Source organism: Strix aluco, chromosome 3, assembly GCF_031877795.1.
Source record: "Strix aluco isolate bStrAlu1 chromosome 3, bStrAlu1.hap1, whole genome shotgun sequence".
NCBI classification, from domain to species: domain Eukaryota; kingdom Metazoa; phylum Chordata; class Aves; order Strigiformes; family Strigidae; genus Strix; species Strix aluco.
The window spans coordinates 16,843,174-16,863,311 of record NC_133933.1 but is presented as its reverse complement, the minus strand read 5'-3'; the positions used below and the strand labels follow the sequence as shown (position 1 = coordinate 16,863,311).

Here is a 20,138-nt window from a genome sequence, read left to right as displayed (position 1 = left end):
TTTGCTTGAAAATGACAGCTTTAAGTAAAATAACAAATGATGGGTCCAAACCAGGACATGCCTGGGAGTGCTCAGATGTGCAAAATACTGGTTTGCGTACATGCACAGCCAGGTTACATGTAAGCACACCCGCTGCAGCGCAGGGGCAGAAGTCATTGCATTGCTTGGCACTTCCTGGTCTGAAAAAGGGTAACAGCAGCAAATTCTGCACCAGTAAATATTTAATTTAAATGTTTAAAAATATTTAAATTTCAATCCTGCTGCTAAAGTGTTTTGGATCCTAAAACACTGTCGCAGAGAAATTGCTTCAAGCCCTTTTAGGGGCTCTTGCAATGTTAATGTTTGTTTAAACATTACAGCGTGCTGTATTAATGCCTTTGCCCTTTCTCGAATGGCCTTCTGCAGAGCCACTGATGTCAGCCAAGCCCACCCGATTCTCTGCACTACACCGGCCCGGGGTCAAGTGATTAGTGAGTTATTAACGTGGAGCATCGCAGCATCAACCCTCACCCGCATGCTGGGGCAGTGTCTAGCCAGTGCTTCCCTCAGCGTGGAGGGTTTGATCCGGACAGCACCGGGGACCGGCGGAGCTTGGCTCCATCCTGGCAGCCTGGACCTTCCCACGACCTAGCTCCTATTTCAGGGCTTGTCCATCTATTTAAAGCGCACGAAGAAGGGGAAAAATGCACTGGAAATGTAGCGTGTGCATGAGACACCGCGCCAAATATTCAGTTTCTTTTAGAAGCCGATAGCAAGGGATCCCACGGCTTTTTATTTTGTGTTTTTTTTTCCCCTTTTAGCAATACATGCTTGAAAATGATACAGGCCCTATTAGGGATTAGAAAAATCGTCTGCTGGGTGAGTGAGTAGATCAAGCCCTCGAAAACAAAAAAAAAAAGCAGGAACCTGGGTAGTTTCGCAGAAAAGCGTTGCCAGCCAAAGCACAGTGAGCCCCTTCACAGCCACAGCTTTAGGATGGGAGCAAGGAGCCTGCTGTGCCAGGGAGAAGGGGAAGACAGCGAGGCGACTGCCTGGGCCACCACCAACAAGCAGCGAGCCTTACCACGCTACAGGAAACTGTAGCCTCCGGTGATAAATAGGAGACCCGGGAGCACAGGATGCACGTAGGGTGAGCTCGGCGGGACGAGGGGATGTGAGCCGGCCGCTGACGAGTCCCTCTGTCTGTCCGTCCATCCAGCCGGCGGGATGGCCATCGCTGGGCTGCTGCTGCTGTTGTGGCTGGTGTGGGGGTCTGGCGGGGAGGACGCCGAGGTGGTCTGCGCCGGTACCGCCTGCTACACCCTGCACCAGGCCGAGCTGGGCTGGAATGGCGCCCAGGAACGCTGCCGGCACAACGGTGGCAACCTGGCTCCGGTTCGCGACCCTGGAGAGGCTGAGCAGCTGCGGGAGCTGCTGGTGGTGGCCAGCTGGCTGGGCCCAGCCTGGATTGGGCTGTCGCTGTCGAGGGGCCAGTGCACCCAGCCACAGGAGCCACTGCGAGGCTTCGCCTGGGCGGCCGGCGGGGAGCCTGGTAACTACTCTGCTTGGCTTTCCGAGCCCGCCGTCACCTGCCTCAGCTCCCGCTGCGTCAGCCTGCGGCTGGCCGGGCCTGCCGGCACCATCGGCTGGGCCGACCGCCCGTGCCGGGCCCCACTGCCTGCCTTCCTCTGCAAGTTCAGCTTCCGGGGGATGTGTGGGCCCCTGCCGCTGGCCGGGCCCGGCCGGGTCAACTACAGCACCCCTTTCGGGGTGCACAGCCCCCGGCTGGCGGCGGCCCCCTTCGGCACGCTGGCGGAGGCCAACTGTGAGGGGAGCAAGGGTTCGACCTTCACTCTCTGCAAGGGGCCGCTGGAGGGGGGAGGCTTCGCCTGGCACCCCCCCGGGCCCCTCTGCCCCGCTGCCTGTGCCCACCACAACGGGGGCTGCCAGCACCGCTGCCTGGAGGGACCAGGGGAGCCCCCGCGCTGCACCTGCCATCCCGGCTACATCCTGGCCCCTGACATGGCCTCCTGCCTGCCCGAGGATGCCTGCCACCCCAACCCCTGCCAGGGGACCTGCCAGACCCGGCCCGGCGGCTTCGAGTGCACCTGCGAGGCCGGCTACACCCTGGCACCCGATGGCCGCCACTGCTTGGACGTGGATGAGTGCCTGGCCAAGCCCTGCCAGCATGAGTGCCACAACACGGCTGGCAGCTTCATCTGCCTCTGCTGGCCCGGCTACCAGCCAACAGGGCCGGGTGGCCACCACTGCCGCGACGAGGATGAGTGTGCCCAGCCTGGCGTCTGCCCCCAGCTCTGCCTCAACGTCCCTGGCTCCTTCCACTGCGCCTGCCGGCCCGGCTACCAGCGCCAGCCCGATGGCGGCGATGCCTGTCTGGATGTGGACGAGTGTCTGCGGGACCCCTGTCCTGGGCCCTGCCGCAACCTGCCTGGTGGCTTCCAGTGCCTCTGCCCCTCCGGCTTCCTCCCAGAGGAGGATGGACATGGCTGCCATGCCACACCCACTGCTGGAGAAGAGCCCACAGGGACCCCCAACAGCACCCCATGGACCACGGGCATCCCACAGACCACACGCATCCTCCAGACCACAAGTGCCCCACGGACCATGGGCATCCCTCAGACCCTGGGCATCCCCGTTGGGATGATGCCCACAGCCCCCACAGCAGTAGGGTCAGCACCTGGCCCCGAGCACACCACCGATGGCCCCAGGCTGCTCCTCTACTACATCCTGGGCAGCCTGGTAGCCATCCTGCTGCTGCTGGCCTTCGCCCTGGTCCTGCTGGCCTGCAGGAAGAGGGCGGCCAAGCAGGAGAAGCGGCCAGCCAAAAGCGCCGCAGACAACTACTGCTGGGTGCCTGAGCAGCCAGAGAGCCACGGGGCGGGCAGCGAGCACAGGTAACAGCACCCGGGGCAGCAAGGGGGGAGGCAGAGCCATGAGTGGCAGAGAGTGTTTTTGGAAATCAAAAAGAAAAACAAAAGGGGGGTGGTGGGGGTGATGCTGTCTGTTCAACATGGTTTTGCATGTCCTGGGGTTCCTTGCGAAGCAGGAGCTGATCTCCCCCAAAAATCAGGTGTTAGCACTGGGTGGGAAGGCAGCCCAAATCAGTCCTGTGGTTTATAAACCAGCTGCTGCTCCTCCAAGGGGAGGGTTAACAGGGACAGTGCTACGAGATGGAGAGGGAGTGGGGTTGAATTTGCCTGCCAGGGCTGCTCCTCAACTCTGCAGAACCTCACCATGCTTAAAAATAGTGAATTATAAGTATTGATTTGTCTTCCTAAAGGAAAACAGTTAATTTCATTTTTCATTTGGTCTCCTCTACACGTATTTGAAATGCTGACATGCAAAAGCAGCAGCTTCCCTGCCCTGTCCCCACAGCCCCCCCATCCTTTGCCACCCCAAAAGCAATGCTAGTCCCCTCATAGCCTGCCTGGCAGCTGACAGCCCGCATTCAACCCTTGGTTTTGCCTGGTTCTCATTGAAATGGTTTGAAACTCTTACATGTTTCAACAGGGTAAGAACTGGTTTCTGCAGCCACAAGCAGGGAGGTTTTTTTAGGGGTTTTTTTTAGGTTTTTTTTTTTTAAAGAAACAGATGTCACAGAGGTAATTGAATAAACCTTTTTAAAACTAAAGCAGCAGAGAGCTTCTCCAGTGAAGCAGACACCGTGCGGTTAGTGGAGCTATCATCCTTGCAGCTCTGTGCATGAACCTGTGCAATTGCATGGGGTTTGGGGCAGAGAGGCAGCAATGCTTCCCCCAAGGCATTGCACCCCATAAGGGCGAGACATCAATCCACCCCTCAAGTGCAGGAGATGCACAGCACGGGGAAAGCTTTTCAACTCAGCCTTGTAGACAAGGGGCCAAGGCAAAGAATATATGATAAAAAGGTAGGAAAAACTATGTTTAGGAGAACCACCTACCCGTTTCCAGTGTATTCAGTTTAAACCTACTTGCAAAACACAGAAAACAATGTTCTCCTTCAAATGCAGCTGGATAAGAGACCAGATTTTTCCTGTGGGACCATACTTTTTGGGTAGGACTCCTTCCTGACTGCTTGGGGTCCAGGCTGAGTGCATTTTCCATTCCTCCCCCTATAAAGAATACACTGGATGTTGTATATTTGCTAATTATTATATATAAAACTTTTAAATCCCCTTCAAAGCAAATACTTTCTCAGGGCGAAGTTGTTCCCCAGTCCTTCCCCAGGTACCTAACTTCAGAGAGCTGTTTATACTCAGCCACTCCTGACAATGAAGCCTCTTCAAGCTGTTTCAGCATGAATCCTCCCCAAAAGACTGAGAGGCAGAGGGGCCATTCCTGCTTCCCATCAAGTCCTGCTAGCTTCACTATGTGCCCCATGCTCTATAAGGCTAAAAGGTGCAAGAAAAGAACAGGCATGTGATTTGAAGGGTACATAAGTTTCCTGAAGTTTCTGCTGGTTTTATTGTATACTTGAGGCTTAATTGCTACAGAAATGGGAACCAAACACAAAGGAGTTTGCTGTAGGCAGTGACCTGCATCCTGTTCTTCCATGTGTGGAGGAAAACCCTTTCCTGCTGTTTTTTTGGTCTTCATTTCTCTGTTGTAAAATTAAAAAAAAAAAAAAAAGACAAAACAACACAGGAAAATGTAGCTGATAGAAATGTTTTTCATGTTCTGTCCATGCTTCCTTTTCTCCGCACAGTGGCTGGGACAAGCAGTGAATGCAGCAGCAGCATTCTTGAAAGTCCCGCAGAAAAATCATCCCCTGTCTGTGTTATGACAAGCCAGCAAAGCATTTAGAATACATGAATAAATTAAGCAAACGAATAATCCTACCGAAATCAGTGAGACAACCTACATACATTAAATTAAGCCTGTGCTGGCAGGCTATGCCGACTCAGGGTCTGTATGGGGAAAAAGCGGTCACAGCAACGTGCCTTGCATTGCAGGGACTACTTCACTTACTTTATCAAAAGCTGAGGCATTTTCCAGGCATTAACAGTCTCAGGAATGTTTCTGCCTTATTTTTCAGTTAAGGTATCAATTGTTGTATGTAACACTCATTCCACTATGAAAAAGGGAAAAGGAAGCATAAGCGTGGGCTCAGAGCTGGTACAAATCTGAGAGGTGTTATTTATTCCAGAAATTTCTGAGTAAAATCTATAATCCTGATTTCTGTTACGACCTTTGTGTATTCCAGTATGTGTACTGTATTACTGTATGAGTATGGTAGTGGGTCCAGCCTAGGGAAGACATTAATTCATGCCTAGGTTTAGTCTGGGTTCTCTCTGGTGGAATATTTCCTGATGTAGCATCCTTCACCCTGATGCAATTACACCTGGATAATCTCGTGTCTCCCTTTCTTCCTGCCACGAACCCAGCAGGAACGTTTGGATCTGTGTCTTCATCAGGGAGTTATCCAGGGCCTGGTGAATCCTGCAGGCTAAAGCAAATAGGAACGGGACCAGGTAGTTTGGTACCACATCTTACAGTCAGAGGAGATGGGGTGTTCATCCCAGCCCAAGGGGGTTTTACCGCAGTGGGCTCTGTTCCTCATTCCTTCCATATAAACGAGGTGCCATTAAATACAAGACCTATAACTGTCCTGCTGCCACCGCAGCGGAATGGGCTAGCTGACACGTCTGAAATGCTTTGTACATATCAAGTGGTTTGTAATGAGGTGTTATGTTTTTATGGTCCGGAATTAAGACATGCCTCATCCTTTGTGGAAGTAGCACGTCAGGACTAAATTTGACTTTGTCATCGACACGGCAATGGTACAGCACCACAGCTTTGCAGTTGCCTTTGACTGAAAGAATAGGGTTATCCCACACATTGTATGTTGCTTTTCTGATGAAACACCAATAAAATCTAAACAGAATGTGTCTTCTGTGTTTTTTAATAAACATATATGATATCAAAACCTATTGATTTGGTACCCGTAATCCTTGCATTTCCTGCAGTGGTGGACAGTGGTAACAAACCCTCTATCAGTGCTCATCGCGCATGTAGCGAAGTCGGTAGGGTCTCAGCCTTTCATAGGCACCACTGTCCTGAGCGAGGGTCATTCACTTCATGTCTTCATGAAGTCTATCGGGACACAAGACCATGGGGTGGGGGCACTGGGATGCTCTCAGTTGGATCCTAAGCCTATGAGCAAGGTTCTAAGCCCACAGGCAATCCCGCTGATTTCAGCATAGTTCTGTATGAGGGCTGAGATCTGCTTTGCTGGCTCTGTCAACAACAGAAGTCACTTGATGAATTCAAACTGCAAGGTTGCCTGTGGCTAGAGCTGCCTCCATGACATGCAGCACCAAAGCAAGCCCATCCTTAAAAGGGAAAAGGTCACAAAGATGGGGGAAAAACCTCAACGACACAAAAACCCCCACTCGTATCACCCGTGTCTGCAATGGCATTCATGTGGTGTTTTATCAGTCATTGACATTTGCCTTAAGTAGTGTTTAAAAACACGAAAACTCAAAAATAAAAAAGACACTGTATCCCATGATGGATGTTTGGTGCCTCCACACATCAAACTACAAAGAGCATTCCCAGAGCTGTTCTGCCTGCCCCAGAAAGCACCCACAGGGATAAGGCACTGGCCATGCAAAATTTGCCAGCAGAGTCTGGCCCTGGGGGCTGGTCCCTGCCAAGCACAAGGAGCTGCCAAGGGTAGGATGGTGGTTATATTTTAGCAGGAACGTTGCTGCCAGCCAGAGAGTGGCAAGAGATGGCCAGCCTGCTGGTACCTCTAGTCCTATCTATTTTGCCCTGCTGAGGCTGGGCCATGTTGGATGGAGTTTCCCCTGCAAGAGCCTCACAGCTAACCTGACAAACCAAAGCGAAGGAGCGCAACATGGTAATTCAGCCACCCCCCAGGATATAATTTTTCCCCATTTCTGGGAAAGGTACTGCAAGGAAACGACCTCCACCAGAAGAATTTAGAGAAAAGGTACTGACTAATGTTAAAATACAATCTACAAAATACCATGCTCCTTCCTTCAAATCCCACAAAGAATCAGCCACTGCAAAACCGAATGTTTTAAATGTCTGCTCATTTCCTCTTTTCATTATTTTTATCTTTTAAGTATTTCTTGGCATTTGGCTCTCCCCAGCCCTTTCAAGGCTGCTAAGTGCAGTTCATGTCTTGCTGAGCAGATCTGAGCAGCGCAGTGACAACATGAGGAAGGGAAAGAGCCAGCCTGGGGCAGAGGGGAGATCCTTTGGCTTTCCTAAGGGAAAACTCAGCCTCAGGTGCCTCAGGCTGCTAGGCCAGTGCATGTCTTGGAGATGTTGCAAGGCTCAACGCAAAAAGCTCATGGAGAAGGATAAGAGTCTAATGCCCCTAAATAAGCAAAACTTCCAATATTTTCCCTGCTGGGGTCCTGACAAGGTTGGTCTAGCCTCCCCATCCCCTGTAAATTGGGCTACATGTGAGCCATCAATTACAGAAAACACCCATTAATTCAGCTACACTGGCTTGGGGCAGGGGCACAGGAGTTGGACAGGGTAAAGGCAGGTTGCCAGGTGAAGGTGATGGTAGGAGGAGAAGTCACATGCTTGCCATGCCAGATATCACAAACACCCAGCCTCGAGGCTTTAATCCCTGTGGGAAACTGGCACCAGCAGCTTTCCCTTGTTGTAGTCCAACAATTAACATAAAACTATGAGTCAGAGGGAAAAAAAAGTACCAGACATGCTTATAGGACCTAGCTCAGCCCTACCACTACTCTCAAATTGTATTTTCTGCATTCAAACTGAAAACTGTGGCTGTAACAGACTATGGAGATGCCAGGGCATCTGTGAAGAAAACTTATCTTCCCAGTTTTAGCAAGAAAGAAGACTCACTCACCACCTGGCATGACCTCCCCAGCCCTGCCTTCCCCAAAGCCATCACTGACAAAACTCTCTCCGGGCAAACCTGCCCTAAGTAGTGCTCTTAATTAATATGCAGCCAGTTAAGCATCCTCAGTGCAGTTGTGCAGCAACACCCCCTTGCAGGTCCCTGCCTTGCCTGGGTGCCTGACTGGGTATTAAATCTTATGTTTGGGTGTATTTTTCTGGTGCTTCCTGGCCTTGAGATATTTTTCTCTTTGCATCTGATCCAGTGCAAGGAAATTCACTTTTTCTGCAAGGGATTCCTGCCCCGGACCTGCAGGGACATGGCTTGTATGCAGGGGGTGGATGCCATGAAACCCCCAGCAGATCGCCCAAATCCAGGAGAAGGGACTCCCGTGAAGTTTTAAGGATCCCAAGTGGGATTGCATGCAGGTCATGCATAGATGGGAAAGCATGTATATGCTATTTAATGGTCTGTATGCTATTTAATGGTCTGCTTTTCTTTTTTTTTTTTTTTATCTTGACATAACAATTTAAGATTATGTTATTCTATTCTATTAATTATATCGATTATGTCATATTATATTACATTATATTACATTATATAACACTGTGTATAACTGTTAGCATTCTGACATTAGGAACCTCATTTCCAGAATCCAACAAACAAGCAAAGAAAATCCGTGACACATACCCCCATAACCGCAGGTCAAAAGGACTATTCGAAATACCCGCTATCAGCATTCTTCCGGCTGAAGGGTGACAGTGACATTTCAGATGAGTCAGACGCAAGTAAAGTGAAAGGTCTCCCTCCCGTTATCGCATCAGGCAGCCGGTAATGTCTTGCAGAAACTTTGCATTGCGGAGGAGCATGATTAATCAACTTTTATAACGGAAAAGCAGTATGTCAGCAGGAAGGGCATTTCTGTATCTGTGAGTCAGCCCATCAGGGCCACATCAGCCACCGCCCGTCATGCTTTGAGGCAACAGAGGGAAAAGATTGTCAGAATAAAAAAAGAGTTATTAAAACATGATTAATCGTGTTTCTCCTACCCTGATAATCTTTCCCTTCTACTGGAAAGATCAATCCTGCAAACTGTTGGTGGGGCAAGGACATCAGTGTGATAATATGGGAACTCATTGTTTTGGGAGTACTATATTTTTTTCCTGGAAATTTTTGAAATATTTCTAATCACGCAGCCTTGAAAAGGAATTTTTTTATCTGCTTTTATAATTACTTTTAAAAAAAAGAACAGAAATCTATTGGTGTTTTTTTTTCTTTTCCACCCATTACATTGTCTTCTGTCTTTTCCCGTTGTTTGCCCTGACCTTTCCCCCCTTATTTTGTTGGTTTGCTTCTGAAAACAGAAAAAGAAAAAAATGAAAAAAAAAAACAACCAACCCAAAAACGGAAAAAAGACCACCAGAAGTGAAAAAAATGAAATGAAAACTGGGGAAGCAACAGGTTTTACTAAAGCAAAGAAAGGGTGGCATTACCAAGCCCTCCAGGAAACTTCTGGGAATGATCCTATTTACATGTTTTGTGGTGATGAAGAGGAACTGGGTGAATTATTTTATCTGGGCAGTGACTGGCCCTGGCCAGAAGGCCATTGCAAGTTCACCCATATATACACAAATTTGTCCCTCTTTTCCAGAGGTCAGAGGAACAGTGGATCAGACCTACAGGATATATGTCACCTAGGAGGGGATGATGGCTTTGGGTTGAGATCAGGGAACCCTGGCTTAAGCCCAGCCCTTGCCCTGGGCTTCATTAGCAGAGAAAACAAACCTGCCCTGCACTGTTCCCCAGCCTGCCTTTCTCCTTGGGGTACAGCTGATCAAATTAAACCCCACAGACATTTATTTCCTGTGCAGGTGATAGAGCTGAAATTTCCAAGGGGATGAAATAATAGATTTGAATGCTCTCTAGGCCAAGATCTGAGCTCTCCATTGCTCCTCCTGCAGCCTGAGCAGAAAACGGCATTTCCTTGATATTCCCCTTCCCAGAGAGGCGGTGGATGACGGTACAACAGAGGCCAAAGACAAGCAGGGGGAAAGGCTTTGGATAAAGAGCATGAACTCCTCCACTCCCGTTTCCATCAGGCTAGCTTCGCAGCTACCAAACAGCACATCTTGTTTGGTGATGTTTATTATTATTATTATTACTGATTATTATTGCTCTTTACCACATCTTTCCTTTTCTCCACAGCCCACAGCCTTGCATGAGCTATATGAACCACACAGGGCTGGAAGAGGACAAGACAAACCATAAAAGTTTAATAAAGTAACCTTCTCCTTGCAATGAGTGAAGCAAGGAAATATGGATTTGCTTCTCTGCAGGGGATCCTGAGGTCTAATTGCAGTGGCTGAATCTTCTGGTAAAATCACTGCTCTCAAAATTGAAAAAAAAAAAGGGTCAAATACCCTTTCCTTTGAGTGGTGAAGCTTTGGGTGTTTGCTTTTCATTTTTATTTTGCTCTTGGCTATGTTCTGACAGCAGAGGTGGATCCTGCAAAGATAAAACCATGGAAAGGGTACAGCTATTCAGAAAACAGCAGCAGAGGCGCCCACAAGGAAGGGGAGCCAGCAACCCTGGCCAGGCAGGAGCACCAGGGATGGGGCCCCTCTCCCGGGGCTCAGCCCCAGCTCTCCAGCAGTGTAGGAGCCGGGATGCTGTCCCCTCTCCATGCTGATTTTCTCTAATTTCAAGAGTGAGGCCACAACAGCCCTGTTTCTACACTTAACTGGGGGCTGATTTGCAAAGCCTGGGGGAAATGCCACTTTTTTTCTGGCATCCCATCTTACCTCAAATCCTCCAGACTGCTTTGCTGGGCTGCAAATTATAAGACACGCAGAGATGGCGGTTCATCGCTGTTAACACCGCATCCTTCAAGCGCAGGGAAGGGCTCTCCCAAGTCCCTCACTGCTATTGCAAAAATCAGTAAATCCCCGGGGCCGCCTCAGAACTTCTCTTTTAAGAAATTTCTCTTTTGAGAGAAATTCTGAGAAAAATTTTGAGAAAAAAGACATTTCTCTTTGAAAAACCCATATTTTTTTCTTTAAAGCCTGACTTCGCCCTGGAAGGGCTGACAGCCTGACCCCTGCCTTCACTCTAGAGCATCTTTAATGCCCAGATAAGGACTGGGAGCTGCCGTCACTCCACGTCTGCAGTCCAGAGCGGCGATGGGCACTTCTTCCTGGCAGCGTGGGTGCCTGCTGCAGCCTCTCAGCCACATGTCACCCACTGCCAGCAGTAGACATCACCCTGCGCTGTGCCACCATCTCCTGGGGACCCTGCCCAGCCCCTGGAGAGCAGCAAGCGATGGAAAGAGGTCAAGGGTACAGGCAGGCACAGCCACTTGCCCTATAGACCCTCATCCTGGCTGCCTTGAAGGTATAAAGTTATCTTGTGGTCCTGCATGGGCCGCAGCTGAGCAGCAGCCTCCCTGGGAAAAGAGCTGGTGTGAAATCAAGATGCTGAAGCTTGGTGAGGCAGGGGATGAGTGGTGGTGCTTAGGTTGGAAGAGACCACCAGGCCACCGATCGGGCCCTGATGGGGCATCCCCAGTGGGGACGGCTTGCGGGGCTGCTGCCATCACTGTCGCACGTCAGCTTGGGGGGCTGGGTGGGCTTTGGAATGGTGCTGACTGCAGTAAAGCCGAGGCTGTACTAAGCCTTACAGCCGGGGTTCAGATGCCTGGCTGCCCTCCTGAGCTGCCGCTCAGCAAGTCGCCGTCCCTCTAGCGCTCGCTTCCACTTTGCGCAAGGAGAAAACATGTTTTTCCCGACTCGGCTCAGCCCCTAAAGCCCCCGTCCCCCGGCTGCCGCAGGTGCCCAGCACCTCAGCCCGTCCCCGGAGCATCCCGCGGGGTACGCGGGGCGCCGCTCAGCTCCCCCCGCTTTCCAGCCCCGCTCCTGGCAGCCCGGCAGCGCCGGGGGGAGCATCCCCGCGCCGGGCGGTCCCTGTCTCGCCGCCCGGCCGGGACTAGCCCGACCCCGGCTCGGCGGGGAGGAGCCGGCAGGAGGAGGCGGAGGGTGGGGGAAGCAGCTGGACGGGCCGCCCTCGCCCCGCCGCCGGGATTTACCGGGGGGCCGCCCCCGCCGCAATCCCTCCGCACAGCAGCGGCGGCGGCGGCGGCCCGTCCCCAGAGGCGCTTCCTTCCTGCGGCGGGGAGGGCCGGAGCGCCTATAAATCGGGAAGACGACGGCGGCATGCTAGAGATTTGCCGCGCCGGCCGGCTCCTCCGCCGCCTGCCATGCGGCGGGTCCCGGTCCCGCCGCCGCCGCCGCCGCCGCTGCTGCTGCTGCTGGCCGGGCTGGGGCTGGGGCTGGGGCTGGGGCTGGGGGGGGACCCGGAGCCGGTCGCCCCCTCAGGCACGCAGTGCCTGGAGCACGACTGCTTCAGCATCTTCTGGGCAAGGCGGCCCTTCGCGGAGGCCAGCGCGGCCTGCAAACGGGGCGGCGGGCACCTGATGACTGTCCGCTCCACCGTGGCCGAGGACGCTATCGCCGTGTTGCTGCAGAACCGTAGTGGGCATCTGTGGCTTGGGTTGCATCTCTCTCCTCCCTGTACCGAACCGGCCCAGCGCCTCCGCGGTTTCCAGTGGGTGACGGGCGATCACCACACTGATTATTCCAACTGGGCGTCGTTGGGGCGGCGGTGTGGAGAGCGCTGCGTGACCGTGTCGCAGGAGCTGCGGTGGGAAGAGCGGCATTGCAAGGAGCCAGCCGACGGCTTCCTCTGCGAGTACAACTACGCCGGCAGCTGCCCTCGCCTGCCTCCCGCTGAGGGGCTGTTTGTCACCTACACCACTCCTTTCGGCGCCCAGGGCGGGGACTTTCTGGCCTTGCCGCCCCACAGCACTGCCATCATCCCGGCCATGAGGCTGGAGCTACGCTGCGATGAGAAGGAAAGCGGGGGGCTGTGCTGGGGCTGCGCCACCCCGGGAGCTTGGCCCTGCCGCCTGGCCAACGGGGGCTGCGAGGGGACGTGTCATGAGGAGGGTGACAGGCCGCACTGCTCCTGCCCCGATGGCAAGGTGCTGGAAGCCGACGGCCGCAACTGCAGGTCGCCTTGCGCTGGCGCGCCCTGCAAGCATCACTGCATCGTCACTGGCACCACCTTCGTCTGCATGTGTGACTCAGGCTACCAGCTGGCCGCTGATGGCAGCAGTTGCGAGGATGACGACGACTGTGCCGTGGTGCCAAGGCTGTGCGAACAAGTCTGCGTCAACACCGAGGGCGGCTTCGAGTGCCACTGCCACCTTGGCTACAAGATGCTGGACGGGCGCTGCCAGCGCATCTCCCACTGCTACGAGGCGCCCTGCGAGCAGCAATGCGAGGACGTGCCTGACGGGTACCGCTGCAGCTGCGTCGCTGGCTACACCGTGGACCCGCAGGTGCCCACCCGCTGCATGCTGCACTGCAACCGCAGCCAGTGCCCAGCCAAGTGCGACCCTCACACCAGGTCCTGTGAGTGCCCCGACGGCTTCGTGCTGGATGAAGAAACCAACAGCGAGGAGACCTGTGTGGACATGAACGAGTGTGACATGAACTACTGCCAATACAACTGCACCAACCACCCCGGCGGCTATGAGTGCCACTGCCCTGCCGGCTACCGTCTCTTTGACAAGAATGACTGCATCAAAATCTCGGAGGAGGACGAGGAGGGAGCGTTCTCAGGGGATTTCAGGCCTGAACCCCAGACACCCATCCCCAGCCGAACCCCACCAAAGGCAGTGCATCTCCACCCTGGCGTGCTGGTGGGCATTGCTGTGGGCGTCCTCTCTGCAGCCCTGGCTCTGCTGGCCCTAGGCTACCACCTGGCAAAGAAGTGCTGCAGGCCCCCTACCACCATGGATTACAAGTGCAGCAGCCCGCACGAAAAGGAGATGGGACTTCAGCCAGTCACCTCGGGGTGTGCCGCCTCTGGCCAGAAACTATAGGGAGACCAGGCAACATGGAGAGAGGGAAGTGGATGAAACTGGGTAACATTTACTGCTCCCCTGCCCGCCCCCTCCCCCCCGCCCCCAGCAATTTTTTAATGATAATTTGGGAAAAGCTGTGATCACCCACATTACCGAAAACATTCACTCCTTTCCAGCCGGCTCTTGCAATACTTGCGCCAGAGAGCGGGGAAGGTGGAAGTCACGGAGCGCTGCTCTGTTTCTGCTCCCTTCACAGGCAGCAGTGGGCGTTCGGCTTTCCTTTCCCCGAGCCAGCGGTTGGGGGGAGCTTCAAGGAAAAACCGTGCCTGTGTTACAGGAGGGACATCTCTGTCTGGAACTGTTTAAATCTGTATCGACCATGGGAGGAGAGCACCCCTGCCACAGCTGGCCGTGGTGTTGTGGACCGTGGAAGGTCGCCTGGCCCCAAAGCCGCCTGTCCTCAGCCGGGAAACGTGCCGCTGGGCTCGAGATGATGGTTTCCCCAGGGTGGGGAGGAGCTGGGATGCTCCTGCCTTCGTCGGGGTTCAGTTTAGTTTTTTTTAAACTGATGGGTGATGGAAGAAGGAGCAAAGATCTTGTGGTCAGCATTTTGCCTTGCTGCTCTGTCCTGCTCTGCCTCATCGGCAGAAATCTCAGTTTTTGTTCCCCCCCCCATCTTTTGCCTCTCACCTCTGGCAGCTGAGCACTTTTCACCTTAAATCACTAGCAACAGTGGGAACTCTGCTGAGTGTCTCTGTGTGAGGGCTAAAATGCCTGATTTCTATTCCCCTCTTACCATTTCAGAGCTTTTTGAGGGGGGTCATGGAGGTTAAATGGGGATACTGAGAATGCCAGGGTAATTTTTTCCGTGGTAGGAAAAGTTATTTGCAGCACCGGTGAGCCTCATGTTCCCCACGCAATTTCTTCCATGATTTTCTGCCATTGTTGGGTTAAAATGTTTGTTTCTTTTTTTACAAACCCACTTAACTGACCCCTCCTGTCCACAGGGTCTTTTCCTGGTTTTCCTGTAGGCTTGTCCAGAGCTGAGTCTAATCCATGTTGATGCTCACCGCTCATGGCAAAACTTTCCCAGGGGGCAGGATCTGGCCTGCTGCTTACTTCCTGGCCATGGATTGGGGGCAAATCTGGAAAAGTATTTTATGCCTTTTTCCAGCTCCATCGTTTGACAAGGAGATGAAGGGCAGTTCTGCAAAGCCAGCACACTGCCAGGCAGAGCTGGTGGGGCTGCAGGCATCCGGCTCCAGCAGCCGTAGTGGGGTGAAGCCAGTGGCTGTTGGTGCGGGCACGGCGTGAGTGGGTACTGACAGCCTTATGCCCGGGGAATATCAGCCTGCAGCAGCGCTTGACTTTCCCACAGGAAGTTTTGCGAGCCTAGGGTCAGAACTTGGGAGGGCTGGATACTGCAGAGGGGCTGCAGAGCTTGGGGGGTTGTGTCCCACCAAATCCCCCCCCTTATGTGCTGAGTGAGCTTGCTATCACGTGGCATTTTCCCCTCACGATATGATAGAGCTACATTGCAGCAAGGCAAATAAAAAGATATGTGTTGTATGAACCATAGCTTTCCTAATGTAAATGGTCCAACCCACTGTTTTATATACCCGGCACATTTGTAAATACTTATTTATTTATTGGAAATATACCCTATGCAGTGCACAATCACATGGTGATTTTGTGTGTAGACTAATAAAGCTTTTACAGTCTGGTTTATAGAAAGCTGCTAATGACATATTCTTTCTCCCCTTCCCTAAAATGACTCTTTCTCCTCACTGAGCACTGGCCCATCTCGCAGCCAGAGTTCCAGAAGTCACAAACCCCACTGGAGGAAAAAAAAAAAGGAGCTTCAGGCTCTTAGCAGAGCATCAGGCTGAAAACACTGCCCTGCTGGTTATTTCACCAGCATGATTAAAATAGAAGGAATGAGCCATAAATAATGGAGAACAAGAATAACATTAAAAGGACAAAATTAAAACCAAAGAAGCTGGAAATGGCTAATTTAACACTACTTCAGTGTGGCCAAGCTGGTACAGCCCCAGGGCTATGAAGTTTCCATGGGTATGTGTTTCAAGTACCACCGGAGTTGATGTTTACCTGTGGCAAAGAGAGTGGGATTCAGTCCTCCCGAGTTTTCTTGTGGAAAATACAATTATGGTCCTGTGTGTGCTAAAGTCCCTTTGCCTGGGAATTGGGGGGGGGGGGGGGGGGGGGGGGGGCTGGGGAGCAGGGGCAGTTAATTGGTGGGACCTAAGGTTTTTCCTTTCCCCTTTAGCTGAAGGGAGGTTTGGGACTCCCTGGCACCTGCCAAGGCTCAGTTTGCATAGTGTCAAGCTCTGATCTCAGTTGCTCAGAAACTCTTTTTTTTTTTTTTTTCCTTTTTTTTTACATAAGGGGAACCCAAAGGGGTCAAATCGATCCTGTGCTCCCAATGCCCTGCAGAGCTGATGGAGAATCTGGTCTGGTCCTATGCCCTCACTCTGCTGTAGACGCAGAGGGGCTGATGGGCTTTGGGACTTTTCTCCATCTTTCAGAGCATGTCTTGGGAAGGAGCAGGAAAGTTTGTATTTTATTATTCTGGAAGGGCACCTGCCTCGTGGCTGGTCACTGTTTGCTAACACATTTGTAAATCCTCAGTGTCCCTGATCCCAGTGGAGGCTGCTTGCTGTGAAGGGAATGGCAATAATTACTCAGTCGATGTTATTAACTGTATCACAGGCCAGTCTTATGGCTTTTTATTTTGTAAAACTGCACAGTACACGCGAGGACCAGCTGTGCAGGGCACGGCAGTCTGTCCCCTCTCCAGCCAGGGTCCCCTTTGCCCACGCCTGGTGGAGACACACATCTGGGGGGCTGGCGAGGCGTGGTGGCACCCTAGAAAGCGGTGGTCTTTGCGAGGAGGGGTCCGGGCTTGCAGCAGGGCTGGGGGTGCATGGGCTCCTGCTGGCAGGGCAGGGGTGGGCACATGCAGCCCTTGCCCTTGTCATCCCCCCGGGGAGCGGCGCAGTAGTCAAGGGGCTCTTCCTCCTCCTCCTCGGTGGCCCCCTCCTCGGCGTGGCAGCAGCAGAGGCTGGCGTCGAGGCAGCGGCGCAGCACGCCGTGGAAGGAGTGCCGGAAATTTTCAGAGAGGAAGCCATAGAGGATGGGGTTGGCACAGCTGTTGGAGTAGCTGAGGATGAGGGAGGCGTTGTTGACAGTGGCATCCAGGCGGCCGGGCAGCAGGAGGTTGACCAGCTGGACCACATAGAAGGGCATCCAGCAGACCACAAACATGGCAACCACCATCAGCACCAGGCGCGTCAGCTTGCCCTCAGAGCGCCGACGCTGCTGCCAGCCCACCCGCTGCGCCACCGCCCGCATCTTGCCCACGATCAGCAGGTAGCACAGCCCCATGGCCAACACCGGCAGCAAGAAGCCCAGCAAGGTGGTGTAGACCACAAAAGCGGCCGACCAGGCCGGGCTTGGCCACAGGAGGTTGCAGGCCACTGCTTGGCCATCGCGGGTGGTTGCCGTACCGGCAAAGATGGGGATGGGCGAAGCCACCAGCAACGAGAGGAGCCACACGCCCCCGTTGACCATCTTGGCCACCCGAGGACGGCGGTAGGTGGCGGCCCTCAGTGGGTGCACCACAGCAATGTAGCGGTCCAGGCTGAGGACGGTCAAGCAGAAGACGCTGGTGAACATGTTGAGCCCATCAACACCCAGCACGGTGCGGCACAGGGCCCGGCCGAAGGGCCAGTGGTGCAGGGCAGCCGACGTGGCCACAAAGGGGATGCTGAGCATGAAGAGTTCGTCGGCAATGGCCAGGTTGAGCAGGTAGATGTTGGTGGCTGTCTTCATCTTGGCGTAGCGCAGGATGACAAAGATCACCAGGGAGTTGCCCAGCAGCCCCAGCAGGCACACCAGGGCGTAGATGCACTGGATCACCACCATGCCTGTGATCTCGCCCCACTCCGCCTGCCCCTGCTGCCAGCCGGCCTCCCCAGCTGCTGCGCTGGTGTTGGGGGGCACCTCAGAGGCAGCCCAGCTGGATACGGTCCAGAGGGGCACACCGGCCACCTGGGCCCCAGCCAGGAGATGCTCGGCATCGGCACTCATGCTGGGAGGTGGTCCATGGACAGGACACCGCCGGGGACGGGGCCCAGCCTGCAGCAAGGCACGGGCAGAGAGAGAAGGGGATAAGAGCTCCAGCCATGGTCCCCTTCCTCCCTCCATCCATCCCCCTCCCTGCCCTGGCACCTTCACGTCATTCCTCAGGACAGCAGCATCGCTCTCCAGGCCAGAGCATACCCAGATGTTTGGGGTCTTAGGGGCTGTGGGCGTGGGGTGTGCACCAACCACGCATGGGGGCACAGTGGCAAACCCGTGGCATGGCCTGAAAACCAGTGCCGCCATCCACCCTAATGAACCTCTACAAATTTCAACGGTTTCATTAACCCCTGTGGGGAAAGCAGACAGAAGGAGAAACCGAGCTGGGGATCTTTTACCTCTCAGTCTTCCAGGGATGGAAAGAGCATCCCACCTCCCTCCCGGGGGGCAGCAGCAGGCGCTGGGAGCTGCTCCAGTGGGATCTGCGGGCTGCTGGCAATGGGAAGTCCTGCTTGACCTGAATCAGATGACCAGAAGGATCTGGACCTTTTAAAGTGAAACACAGACCACGCTTGCCGTGTGGGAATACAGGCTGTTCTCCCTCACCACCATCACCCATGCTACGAAAATCAGCTTTCCCTTTAAATAAAAATAATGCAGGTTTCTGATTTACGCTCTCCGATACGAAAATAAAGCAGCAGACGTACCCTTCCCCCTTCTCGCTTAGGTGTGCAGGATTCTGCTCGCTGTGGCCTCGGCGGGGGTCACACCGTCCTCCGGGGCTGTGCCGGTGCTGAGCCCTCCTGCCGCCCCAGCCGGCAGCACTGCGGCGGGCGGGATGCTGCAGTCCGGGAGGGATGGGGGCCCCCCTTCCCCGCGCACCCCGCCTTCGCATCCCCCTTGTAGCGGCGGGTCCCTCGGGGGGCCGGCGGGGTGTCCCCGCCCGGGCAAGGCAGGAGATGGAGGCAGGTTGCCCTGGCGACTGCCGGCAGCCCGCCCCCCCTCCCCGCGCTCGCTCCCGCATCCCTTCCGCGCATCCCCGCGCTCCCCCCGGCCAGCCCTTCCCCGCCAAGCCGCCGCAAAGCAGGAGGATGCAGGCGGGAACCCCCGGCTGGCTGATGCCCCCTCCACCTTCGTTGGCAGGAGAGGAGCATCCCGCAGCACCGGGGCTCCAAAACCTGGGGACGTGGAGGTGGCAGGGTGAGGACCAGCCCAAGCCTGGCCCTGAAACAGGTTATGCACTGAAAATCCCACCCCAAATTCAAATCCACACTGAATTTCATGGTGCAACGAGTAAAAAGGGGTAGAGATTGCATCTTTCCTTTTGTTTGGTTTTTTTTGGTTGGTTGGTTGGTTTGTTTTTTAAGCAACAGTAGTGTTTGGGGTTTTTTTTGTTTGGTGCTTTTTTTTTGTGGTGAGAGGGACCAAGACATCTTTGTGCCAAGAAATCACCAGCAGCAGCTCAGCTCAGTGACAGCCCAGGTCTGGGGCAGGGAGAACCACTTGTCTGTGGGACTGGGGACTTTCTGATGGTGCAGCCCTAACCCCACCCTCCCAGTCTGGGCCATCAAGTGATGGAGCAAAGGACCCTTTTTCTCAGTTGTCCGCACCTTATGCTCCCAAATCACAGTGTTGGGTGAGCACCCGTGGGTCATCGAGGTTTTGGGAAGCCAGGGTGGAGCTGTGAGCTGACAGGAACCTGGCTGGATGAGCTCATTTTAGTGTGGAAGGGGTTCTGACCACAGGGATGGGGATATAGATAAACACATGTATTCCATTACTGAGAACAGCATCGCCATGCATGGGAAAGCAGGTGCGTTTTTTCTCTTGGTGCTTAAATATATGACCATAGTTAATTGTGCAGCTGGCAAAGATGTTTTGGCTACGACATCCCAGCTTAAATATCACGTATGTGGAGAAGCACAGAAAGTGCTGGTACCCGAGCTGTAGGGTCCGTGGCACAGGGAGTGGAGCACCTCATCTCTGCTGCACGCTGCTCCCCTCGCCCCCATCTCTGTAGGGTGTTTTAATGGGGGAAAAATGACACTCTGATCCCGTGTGATGACACAAAAGTTCCCAGCGTCGGTGGCTGCTGGGCTGGGCACGGAGGCCCAGGAGGGACGTCGTGCTCCTGGGGTTCCTGTTGCAACCGGCGACCGGAAAATGTGTAATAAAACAATGAATTTGCCTGCAGATTACATCGACCCCCTCCACCTCCCAGGAGGAACAGGAAACTTTTAAATGCTCTTTTACTGTAAAGGAGGAAACTCCTTCGCAGTGAGCAGGACTT

At 53.8% G+C, this 20,138-nt stretch overlaps 3 protein-coding genes across 4 annotated transcripts; 2 read left to right on the top strand and 1 right to left on the bottom strand.

Annotated features, from left to right (window-relative positions):
- Window positions 1–1,097: 1,097 nt before the first annotated feature.
- On the top strand, window positions 1,098–10,418 carry CD93 (CD93 molecule). Of its 2 annotated transcripts, none has more exons than XM_074817561.1 (2): window positions 1,098–2,894; window positions 10,030–10,418. In XM_074817561.1, exons 1-2 carry the CDS (start codon window positions 1,207–1,209, stop codon window positions 10,106–10,108), a joined length of 1,767 nt encoding a protein of 588 aa, XP_074673662.1. In that variant the 5' UTR covers window positions 1,098–1,206; the 3' UTR covers window positions 10,109–10,418. The 2 variants fall into 2 exon arrangements, with proteins under 2 accessions (XP_074673662.1, XP_074673663.1); XM_074817562.1 differs by lacking the exon at window positions 10,030–10,418 and adding an exon at window positions 8,477–9,066.
- Window positions 10,419–11,976: 1,558 nt separating this feature from the next.
- On the top strand, window positions 11,977–15,481 carry THBD (thrombomodulin). The gene has a single exon (XM_074817553.1). It carries the CDS (start codon window positions 12,077–12,079, stop codon window positions 13,763–13,765), a length of 1,689 nt encoding a protein of 562 aa, XP_074673654.1. The 5' UTR covers window positions 11,977–12,076; the 3' UTR covers window positions 13,766–15,481.
- Window positions 15,482–16,463: 982 nt separating this feature from the next.
- Window positions 16,464–18,855, bottom strand: SSTR4 (somatostatin receptor 4). Its single transcript, XM_074817554.1, has 3 exons — window positions 18,556–18,855; window positions 18,247–18,394; window positions 16,464–17,905 (listed from the first exon to the last, which is right to left on the bottom strand). Exon 3 carries the CDS (start codon window positions 17,855–17,857, stop codon window positions 16,634–16,636), a length of 1,224 nt encoding a protein of 407 aa, XP_074673655.1. The 5' UTR covers window positions 17,858–17,905; window positions 18,247–18,394; window positions 18,556–18,855; the 3' UTR covers window positions 16,464–16,633.
- Between the last annotated feature and the right edge of the window lie 1,283 nt (window positions 18,856–20,138).

Coding starts and splice junctions, on each gene's coding strand:
- CD93 (XM_074817561.1), top strand. CDS start 1,207: ATGGCCATCGCTGGGCTGCTGCTGCTGTTGTGGCTGGTGTGGGGGTCT. Junction 2,895..10,029: donor GGGGCGGGCAGCGAGCACAG/GTAACAGCACCC, acceptor TTTTCTCCACAG/CCCACAGCCTTGCATGAGCT.
- SSTR4 (XM_074817554.1), bottom strand. CDS start 17,857: ATGAGTGCCGATGCCGAGCATCTCCTGGCTGGGGCCCAGGTGGCCGGT.
- THBD (XM_074817553.1), top strand. CDS start 12,077: ATGCGGCGGGTCCCGGTCCCGCCGCCGCCGCCGCCGCCGCTGCTGCTG.